The sequence below is a fragment of the Coptis chinensis genome, chromosome 4 (assembly GCF_015680905.1).
Source record: "Coptis chinensis isolate HL-2020 chromosome 4, ASM1568090v1, whole genome shotgun sequence".
Taxonomy (NCBI): domain Eukaryota; kingdom Viridiplantae; phylum Streptophyta; class Magnoliopsida; order Ranunculales; family Ranunculaceae; genus Coptis; species Coptis chinensis.
The window spans coordinates 26,201,427-26,212,588 of record NC_141459.1 but is presented as its reverse complement, the minus strand read 5'-3'; the positions used below and the strand labels follow the sequence as shown (position 1 = coordinate 26,212,588).

Sequence of the window (11,162 nt, the reverse complement as noted above, 5' to 3'; positions counted from 1 at the left end):
TATATCTCTTTTCTTTTCTTCATTTCATCTATATTCTCAAACTCATTCTAAAATGGGCAGGCTAATTTTATTTTTATTTTGTTTTGTATAAGAGATTTATACACTAAGGGAATTTTTGTCGTTTGACAAAAAAATAGATGGAAAACGACAAAACAAGTGAGAATGAGAGCGGGAATCCTAGAACACCAAGTAGGTTTGTAACAGAGGATGATGAGGAATCGAAGTGGGTAGAAAATGAGTTTGAGAGGCTATACGGAAAAGGTTTGCTAGAAAGATTAATCCAAAAAAGAATGGTCAGGAATCACAACGACCTACTAGCCCTGCGAGAGGAGGAAGATGATACCAACAACAACACTGGGGAACTCTTAATCACGGGTAAGAGTATGGAAACACAAGTCAATACCATTCAGAAGGGAGAAAATAACATGGCGGTGCAAACAAATCTCAGATCCGAATCTTTCGGATCTGAAAAAATTGATCTCCGGGTTCAAGGAAGCAAAAGTCACAGCTGAAATGGAAAATGTGGACAACACTCAAAAGGTGGAAGTTACACAAACAAAGAGTACATGGGCAGAAGTGATAGGAAAGACAGCTGCTGGGAGAGACAAACTGAGTTTTATACAACCAGATGTGGTCAATGGGAAGCCCATCATTCATGTCAAGAGGTCGCAGTTTACTGGATATAACAAGAAATTTGAGAATTTAGTAGTTGGATCGTTTGTAGGGAAGAGGCTTAACTATAACTTTGTTAAGGAAATAGTTAGCAGAACATGGCGTATAAAAAAATTTGTTATGAAACCATATGGGGATACCATGTTTACGTTTCAGTTTGAGAAGGGAGATGATAGAAAAGCAGTGCTGGATTTAGGATCCTTCCATATTGCAAGCAAGCTGTTTGTAGTTAGGCCGTGGAAGCTTTTTGTCGAAGCAGAAACAAGAGAACTGAAGACGATTCCGATTTTGGTTGTAGTAAAAGGGATGCTAATGGAAATGTGGAATAAGCAGGGATTCAGTCAAGTCAGGAGTGCAATAGGAGTACCAATGTTCACAGATAAACTAACTGAGACTATGAAGAGAACATCATACGCAAGAGTGTGCATTGAGATAGATGCTAAATGCACATACCCTATAGACATCCCAGTTGTGCTAGATCAACGACGAGCGTACAAGGTTTCTTTCGAATATAGCTAGAAACCACCTTGTTGCCAGGTGTGCAATGTATTTGGGCATACTAATCAAAACTGTCCGAAGCAACCAAAAGTAGATAAGGAGGCGAGGGCAGTTTGGTTGAAAAGGGGATCTAAAGAAGAAGCTGAGAATGTAAAAGGGAAGGAAAAAGGCAAGGAAATACTAACAGAGGCACAAAGTGAGCAGGAGAAAGATGTGAATGAAGTGATTACTGATGAGAATGAAAAAGGATGGGAATCTCCATCAAGGAAAAATAGTTACAAATCAAGGAATGTAGAAAAGGAAGTTGAGAAAAAGGGAGACAGGGGGATATGTGAATTGGTGGTGGCAGAGAAACAAAAGGGTGGATTAGAGACTGATGGGACTATGAGTACACATCTGCAACTCAGCATGGAGATAATAGGTATAAGCATTTGCTTATGGACACTGAAGGAAATGAAGAGATGGTAGAAAGCAATGAAACAACATAGGCCAAAGTAACAGTGTCTGTAGCAAAGCTGGTGATAAAAGAAGGTACCAAGAGTGGTCCCTTAACACACGCACCCCCATTTAAATGATAAATCTATCTTGTTGGAATATGAGAGGGTTTAACCAATCATTTAAACATGTGGAAGTTAGGGATTTGATTCAAAAGTATGATGTGAGTCTGATGGGGCTGATTGAAACTCAAGTTAAGCAAGATAAGATGGATGACATAGTTAATAAATGCTTCTATCAATGGCAATGTGCCAGTAACAATACATATAACGAGTTGGGGATGATTTGGGTTTGCTGGGATCCTAAAAGGTGCTCTGTGACGAATGTACAAATCGATGAACAATGCATTACAATGGAGGTATTAACCACTACTGGTAAAGAGTTTAATGTTACTATTATATATGCCAGTTCTGATCACAGCTCAAGAAGGAGATTGTGGAGTAGATTAATTGATTTGTCATGCATTATAACAAAACCATGGATTCTTCTTGGAGATTATAACTCAATCTTGAATTCTCAAGAAAGAGTTGGAGGGGCAGATGTGAGACCATTTCATTTTATTGATTTGCTGAACTGTGTGACCAGTGCAAGTTTGGTAGATATCAAATACAGAGGGAACGTTATGACATGGTCAAATAGGCGAGTAAATCGAATATGCAGCAAGCTGGACAGAGTAATGGGAAATGATGAATGGATTCGGGAGTTTAGTGACTATGAGGCTGAATTTCTAAACCCAGGAGCCACCTCAGATCATTCAGCCATGGTGGTCTACTCAGTTAAGCAGAGGAACCAGAAGAGAAAAGGCTTCAAGTTCTATAACTACTGGGTAAAAGAGGATGGGTTTATGCGAGTAGTGGAGAAAGCTTGGGAAGAGACAGTGGTGGGCAATCCAATGTATATGGTAATGAAGAAACTCAAACATGTCAAGGCAGCACTGATAGAGCGGAACAAAGAGAAGATAGGAAATGTAAACACAAGGGTGGTGGAAAAGAAACGAGAACTTGATAAATGGCAGACATCCTTACAAGGCGATCCTTTGAATGCACAGATTATCACTTCGGAAAGAGTAGCACTCTCAAAGTTTGTGCAAGCTTAAAAATCTGAAGAGAGTTTCCACAGGCAGAAATCAAGGGACCAGACCATAGTTCTTGGAGACAACAACACGAGTTACTTCTTTAAATCTACACAGGCGAGGAGAGTAATGAACAAAATCACGTGTGTTAAAGATATGAATGGGAAGATTCTAGATGATGTAAATGAGATCGGAAGTGAATGTGTAGATTTTTATAAAGCTATGTATGGACCAGCTCAACTCCCAGAGCTGGATTTCGCTGTGTTCAATGCAATGCCACCAAAGCAAGAGATTAATGAAGGTATGAAGGAGAAGCTTGCTACAGAAATATCAAGGAATGAGATTATTCAAGCATTATCGAACATAAGTAGTGAAAAAGCACCTGGGAGCGATGGATTCTCGTCTATATTCTTCAAGGCTACATGGAAAATCATCGGTGAGGACTTTATTAAAGCCATAAATTTATAAATGCATTTCGAAGATTCTAACCAACAGGATGAAAGATTTCATACCTATAGTGGTTGCAGATGATCAATCAGCCTTCATACCGGGAAGAAACATCCAGGACAATATAATTCTATCACATGAACTACTTCATAATTATCACAGAAAAGGTGGACCACCAAGATGTGCTGCAAAAATTGATCTAAGAAAGGCTTATGACTCTCTGAGATGGGAAGCAGTGCTATTCTCTCTACAAAGAATTGGAGTACCTGCTAAGTTTATTGGGTGGATCAAGGTGTGTATTGAAACCCCAGTATTTTCTATCATGATAAATGGGGTGCCATATGGATATTTCAAGAGCAAGAGAGGAATCCGACAAGGTGACCCTATGTCCCCGTATTTGTTTGTACTAGTCATGGACTTGTTTCATGAATTAATGATGCAAACTGTACGAGATGGATCTTTTAAGCTGCATTACAGATGTCATGATCCCATTATCACTCATTTATCATTCGCCGATGATCTAATAACTTTCATGCATGGGGATCTGGGAACAGCTGCTTCTCTGAGAAATACTTTGGAGATCGTTAACAAATGCACGGGATTAGAAGTAAACATAGAAAAGAGTTCACTCTTTTTTGCAGGCCTGGAGGACAATAAATGTGATGATATTCAAAGTGTAATTCAGTTTCAGAAAGGAACACTTCCTGTGAAATATCTTAGGCTGCCGCTTATTACAACAAGATTAACTTCCATTGATTGTGCACCATTAATTTATAAAGTGGCCACCAGAATACAATCATGGAAAGGAAAATCTTTATCTTATGCGGGAAGGCTACAGCTAGTCAAGGCAGTTTTGAACAACATAAGTATGTACTGGGCTTCATGTTTTATGTTACCACAAAGTATCATTAAGGATATTAATAGATTGTGCAGGAACTTTCTGTGGACTGGGCCTGATTGTGCTAACTCTCATGCATTGATATCATGGGAAAGGATCTGCCACCCTTTTGAAGAAGGGGGTTTGGGAGTGTGAGACATTGCAGCAGTGAATGTAGCAGCTAACTTAAGGCACCTCTGGAATGTGGTCAGCAATAAGAAGACACTATGGGCACAATGGGTTAAGAAGAACCTCATAAAAAAGAAAGACTTCTAGCATATGGCTATACCAATGGACTGCTCTTGCAGCTGGAGGGGAATACTAAAAAATAGAACGGAAGGAAAGGGTATTGTGATGCACCAAATAGGAGACGGTCAAAATACAAGGTTTTGGTTAGACCCTTGGCACCCAGCTGGGATTCTCAAAAGGTTGTCTCCGCAGACTTTTTTATACGACTCCACAGGTAATTTGAATGCAAAAGTTTCGAAGTTCATAGAGAATGGAGAGTGGAAAGTGTCGCAGCGTATTAGAAGACACATGCCTAACATTGTCATGAAAATGGAAGAAGTGGTGGATATAACAGGGGGAGAAGACAAAGTTATATGGTCTGTGTCAAATCGAGGGAATTACAACATGAGAGACACCTACCATCATGTTAGAAATACGAAAGCAAATACTGATTGGCACCAACTGGTGTGGTATGCTAATCGGATACCGAGACACTCATTCATCAGTTGGATGGCGGTCTGCAAGAGAGCTCTCAAAACACTCAATGTAAGATCACGAGAATGGGGACGGTACAATCAGATGTGTGTATACTATGTTGGCGAGAAGTGGAGAATGAAGAGCATCTGTTTTTCGAATGCTACTATAGCCAATTCATATGGGCAAATCTGCTACAAAAAACTGGATACGATGAGAGAAAGGCAAAGAACATGGATGGATGAGATGGAATGGGTTATACAAATCACAAAAGGGAAGGGGTTTAATCAAGACACAATGAAGCTGGTGTGGAATGGGATGATATATTGGATTTGGAAGGAGCGAAATGGGAGAATTTTTTAGAACAAGAAGAACATAACAGAACAGGTTGCGAACTTGATCTTTAATGATGCAAGAATTAAACTGCAGTCGCTAAGAGTAGCTATGGAGCCAGGAAGGGAGCTGGAATTTCTTAGCAGCACTTGGAGTGTGAGGATTGAAGAAAGGGAAACAGTGAAAAAGATATGCAGATGGGAGAAAACCTGCTCGCTTCTACATGTGTTAAACACCGATGGGACCTTACAAGGAGACTTGGGAGGATGGGCAGCAGCTTATTCAACGCATAAAGGAGAAGTTATCGCGGCAAGTAAAGGAAAGTCAGAACATCACAGCATTGCCATGATCGAACTACAAGGATTGGAAAAAGGGCTGGAAATGACAAGGTAGCAAGGTATACAGCGAATTGAAGCAAGGACGGACTCAATGAATGTTGTCTCATTCATGAACATAAAAGGGCAGTACCCATGGCACGCAAGGAAGGTAATCCGGAGCATTGAAGAGCTGGTGAGACACTTGGAGCAGTTTAATATAATTCATGTGTATAGGGAAGAGAATAAATTGGCTGATGCATTAGCTGATAATGTACCCAATGTGAGGAATGTTGATATAATCCCTAGCTCATTTTCAGAGGATATTAGGAAGATTGTATATGAGGAAGCCATTGGCATAGAGTATGTGAGATTGTAAACAGCTCAGTTACTATTTATTTCTTTAATGAAGGGGTAGGGGACCTCGTTAAAAACCCCGCTTGCCTACCAAAAAAAAAAAAAGGGTAAAGGATTTGCGGTTTATGAAAGGCTAAATAAAGGCTCAGAGGGGCGACTAGCGGAAAATAATTTCATATAGGTTTGAATTTCTAGCTATATCGATCCAAAAATGGCCTAAATTCTCGCTTAGGATATGGTATAGTGACCAAGCAAGTGGACGTGTGATTTCTCTATTCGGAATTTACTTTTCCCTTCTGTCATTTCTCAAATATTTCACTCATATAAGGCTTTAGGGTATATTCTCACAAGATTTGTAGAATAAGTACTCTAGCCTAGATTTCAAAAACTTATTGCCAATACAAACATAGATACTCATGCAATATATTTATGAAAAGATGTAATGATTATTACCTACATATTAACCTAAATTTCTAAAAACTATTCTAATTTAAGAGCTAACGTGAAACTTCTAGATTAATATCATCATGGAGAAAGAAACAATACCAATATTCCTAAGTGTATAGTATAAATATTTTATATTTATATTTATTTATTTATTTTACTAGAAAACAAGTGCATTTTATACATATATTATCCTAATAGGTGCCTTAATTTACGCGTGTTTCTATGCCACCCCCAAACAAGAACATGCTTTGTCCTCAAACTATTGAAATAAGAAAGGTAGGAAATACCATGGAAATGTGTGAAAATTGAAGAACACCTGCAAAACAAATTTAGAACATAATAATATAAATAAATAAAAATAGAGGCAACTCTATATGAGTTGCACCCGTTATGGGGATAACAAAAATTATAAATTGTTTGGGACATAAGCAGACACTAACAAAAAATAGAACTTACCTCATATCCAGCATTTAAACGTTGTCCTCCTCTTCTATAAATAAGTGAGGCTCCTTGGCATCCTGCCACGCCATGATAATTTGCCAGGCCTCACGCCATTTATCATCTACAATCGCTAACCTGTTAAGCGCCACTTGGTCGGATAGGAAGGGGCTACCTAATTAGCTTGTAGCCTCCACCCCGACCAAGTCATTGTACAGAATGAGCGTATAATGCAATTGGTGGGTCTCACAATGTCAACCCTAACCCAATCCGTGAAACGGGTACAAAACTCAGGAAAGAAACATATCATTATGCGGCAAACCAAGACAGGCATAAGAAGGTACTTATGCCTCATACTATGGGCTCGTGCTAAACTAGAAACTAAGGTCTGGGGAAGGTCATAGAGCATATGTCCCTTAGCTAGAGCAAGAAAAACGTCACAAGTGGTGTCATTCGCAGAAGAAAAACGCCATTCCCTTAAGATATTTAGCATGATAAAAAAACATAACAGTGCCCACGTTTAGGGACAAGCTACCAAGGGCTACGTTATATTGCACTTGGTCCTCTACGCGGAAATTTCATGCCCCATAGGTCTCATGCAAAAACTCATAGTTGTATGTATACATATTATCAACCAAATTGCCCCATGAGTCTTGGATTTCAACAGGCATAAATAGTCCAAGAGCAAAAGCCAACAAGAACTTGGTGAAGTCCATTGTGTCATCCTCAATGGTGACAGAGAACACTTGTTCTCCATCCGGTCTTTCAAAGAACTTACAATGATCATAAAAATAAGTTGTAAGTGCAGGAGAATATAGTTCATCAGAGCTTACCATTAGAGGTTGCCATCCTGCCTGTATAATCAAGTCGCGGAACCAAGATCCATACGTGTCACTCGCGAACAAATCTTCGAAGGACTGCTCTGGTTTGATCCGAGGAGACTTCATATCACACAAACACACTACGGAACTCCTAGAAGTGACTGCGGAAGATCCCGTAAATCAGAACTTGTGTTGTGAAAAGTGTGAACGCGCTATGGATAACCTATAGAAAGGCGCGGGAGCGCTCTGGCTTGGCAAGAATTCCAGTACTTTGGGGGCGTGCACGCTCTGAGTATAGGCACAATAAGGGGCGTGCGCGCTCCGTGTAATATAAGTGCTATGAAATGAAAGTGAAAGGAAAAGTAAGAGGTGCAAAGTGAGAGGTGTGATGTTAAGTTAAGAGTGAACCCTGTATTTATAGAGGACTATTTTCTAAGTTCCACAAGTTGCCCAAATAGTTAAGGCAACATGATGGAAAAAAAAGACATTTCTAAATCCAAAATAGAAACAGACAAGATGTATACTCCAAAACCAAACCAATAGCTTTTTGGCTGGAATTAAAATAGCAATCATCTAATTTAACTCCTTGAGGTTGCACCAAACAACACTAGTTAATTTTAGCTACACTAATTTAGCAACATACTCACATAAACCGGTCATTATCAAGCATGCAATAATATTTTGAAAAAATACGTGGGTATGATTAGAGGCATTGCTAAATAAATGAGTCCACCCCCAAACAAGTTGGAAGGGTGGGATTCACGATACAAAACATAGCATATTTCAGAACTTAAAACAACTTCAAATATAAAATAACAATTACATAATTCAATATTAACTACTTGACTAAACAATTCGGAATCAAAATCTACTAAAAATAGGGAAAATAATCTTAACACAACAATAATACAATAAAACTAGCCAAGAGACGAGGATGGGCCAGAGTTATCCTTCCTGCGTCTACGACGCTCAGCCTCCCAGATTCATCAGAAGAAGAACCCTCGTGAGGTGGCAAGCATCGTAGAACTTCTACTTGAAATCTTTATTGTGATGGAGGCGTGAAGAAGAAGAACAAAATGTGTTGGGGTTTAAAAGGGTGTCACGTGCGGGGCATGTGACCGTGTAGGGTTTCACTCGTTGGGCCCAAGCCCAAAACAATACAGATAATACCCATCGTGTCCCATGCCTCGTATATCTTAAAACTGAAATACCCGATTCGTTAACGGTCCGATTTTTACAAATGAGCTATGAAAACAATCATCAAAGATAGTACAATCCAATGATTTATAAAAAAAAACTCAAATCTAACCGTGGTTGACATATAAGAAAATGGAAAATGTCTCAAAGTGCGTGAATGACATAAGTTATGTGATCAAAAGAAATCTAAATTCATAGATAGTGTCAACCCAAATCAAAATACGGCTAAACGACATAAATAACAAGAATAGGAAGTTGAGAGATCAAGAAAGGAAAGACCAAACACCCCACCCCCAAACAAATTTTTGAAAACAGGGTTTAGCAAATTTGTTTAAACACGTAGGTCTTTTAAAGTCAGATTCCCGAGACTTGCTAGATTACTAGTTTTATGGTTTTAATATTTTTTTTTATGAATTAGTTTAATATAAAGGAAAACAGTAAAGTAATAAAAATATAATGCACTCCATAGAGAAACATGACTAAAAAACCGAGCAAACATGCAAGAGTGGAAAGCGTGAATTATGTTAAACGTAGACTTAGGATCCGGTACTTACAGCCACACACTCTAAAGGGAGGGCCCGGTTACCTGAATGGTGCACTTACTAATATATGGAAATGAAAGGAAGTACACCAAACATCAAAGGTCAGTCCTCATAGACAAGGTCCTGTAAAAGGAAATCCTCCACATTTGGGGACAATAACTTGTGAAATTTTTTTAAGCGTTGGCATTAACTTTAAAGGTACTGTTGTCCTTGGGATTTACCAAGGTGATTGCCCCGTAAGGGATGACTTCAGTAACCAGAAAAGGACTAGACGAACGGGTTTTTAATTTCCCTGGGAAAATATGCAAACGGGAGTTGTAAAGCAAGACCTTTTGACCAACCACAAACTCTTTACGCAAATTTTTTTTATCATGAACACGTTTCATGCTAGCTTTATGATCTTTCGCGAGATCATAAGAATCGCTATGAATTTCTTCAAGCTCATTTAATTGTAATTTACGCTTGACACCTGCCTCATCCATATTGAAGTTAAGGCTATTAATAGCCCACATAGCATGGTGCTCCAATTCAACGGGCAAGTGGCAAGGTTTTCCAAACACAAGTCTAAAGGGAGACATTCCTATTGGAGTTTTAAAAGCTGTCCGATATACTTATAAGGCATCAGTTAGACGCTTAGACCAATCTTTCCTATTAGGATTTACAGTCATTTCTAATCTTTTTTTTAATTTCCCTATTAGAGACTTCTACTTAGCCACTAGTCTGTGGATGATAAGGAGTAACCACCTTATGGGTAACTCCATACTTTTTCACTAATGAAGCAACAACTCAATTGCAAAAATGCATTCCGCCATCACTGATGATGGCTTTAGAGATGCCAAAATGACAGAAAATGTATTCCTCAACAAAAACCACAACTGTCTTATGGTCATTGCTACGGCAAGCCATGCCTTCTATCCATTTGGAAACATTGTCCACGGCAACAAGAATATAAATAAAACCGTGGGAAACAGGAAAAAGACCCATGAAATCAATGCCCCAGACATCAAAAATTTCTACCACCATAATGGGATTTAAAGGCATCATATTATATTTAGTGATACGCCCAAGTTGTTGGCAGCGAACACACGTCTTGTAGTGAACCCGGGCATCTTTAAAAAGGGTTAGCCAATAAAAACCACATTGAAGAACTTTAGCTACCGTTTTCATACCACTAAAATGGCCACCACACTCTTTGTCATGGCAGAAAGATAAAACCTCATTATATTCCCACTGAGGGATATAACGACAAATAATCTGATCTGCACAATACTTAAAAAGGTAGGGCTCATCCCAGTAGTATAGCTTAACTCTGGCAAAAAATTTCTTACGTTAATTTCTTGACCAAACATCAGGAATACTATCAGAAGCTAAATAATTCACAATATCGGCATACCAAGGTGCAGAAAAAATAGAATAAATATGCTCATCAGGAAAAGAATCAGGGATGGACTCAGAATTACTATCACTGTCATTGGTTAGTTTAGATAAGTGGTCGGTAACTACATTTTTGACCCCTTATTTATCCTTAATTTCTAGGGTAAACTCTTGCAGGAGAAGAATTCATTGGATCAATCTATGTTTAGCATCCTTCTTGGCGAGAAGGTACCTAAGAGCTGCATGGGCAGAGTAGACTAAGGTCTTAGAGCCAACCAAATAAGCTCGGAACTTATCTAAAGCATAAACCACAGCTAAAAATTTCTTTTCAGTATTAGTGTAATTTCGCTGAGCATCATTTAAAGTATTACTAGCATAATAAATAACAAAGGCTTATCATATAGTTTTACGGCCTAACACAACACCAATAGCATAATCGTTAGTATCGCACATAAGCTCGAAAGGTTTATACCAATCGGAAGGCTGTATAATCGGTGCAGATGTTAAAGCGGCTTTTAAAGTTCCAAAAGCCTGTTTGCAGTCATAATTAAAATCAAATATGACATCTTTTAAAAG

The 11,162-nt window shown here is 38.7% G+C and overlaps 1 protein-coding gene across 1 annotated transcript; it reads left to right on the top strand.

Annotated features, from left to right (window-relative positions):
* The first annotated feature begins 1,765 nt into the window (after window positions 1-1,765).
* Window positions 1,766-2,761, top strand: LOC147502928 (uncharacterized). Its single transcript, XM_086604655.1, has one exon. The coding sequence runs from the start codon at window positions 1,766-1,768 to the stop codon at window positions 2,759-2,761; it is 996 nt and encodes a 331-aa protein (XP_086460781.1).
* The last annotated feature ends 8,401 nt before the right edge of the window (window positions 2,762-11,162 follow it).

Bases quoted from the DNA above. Each gene is read 5' to 3' on its own strand.
- LOC147502928 (XM_086604655.1), top strand. From the start codon at position 1,766: ATGAGAGGGTTTAACCAATCATTTAAACATGTGGAAGTTAGGGATTTG.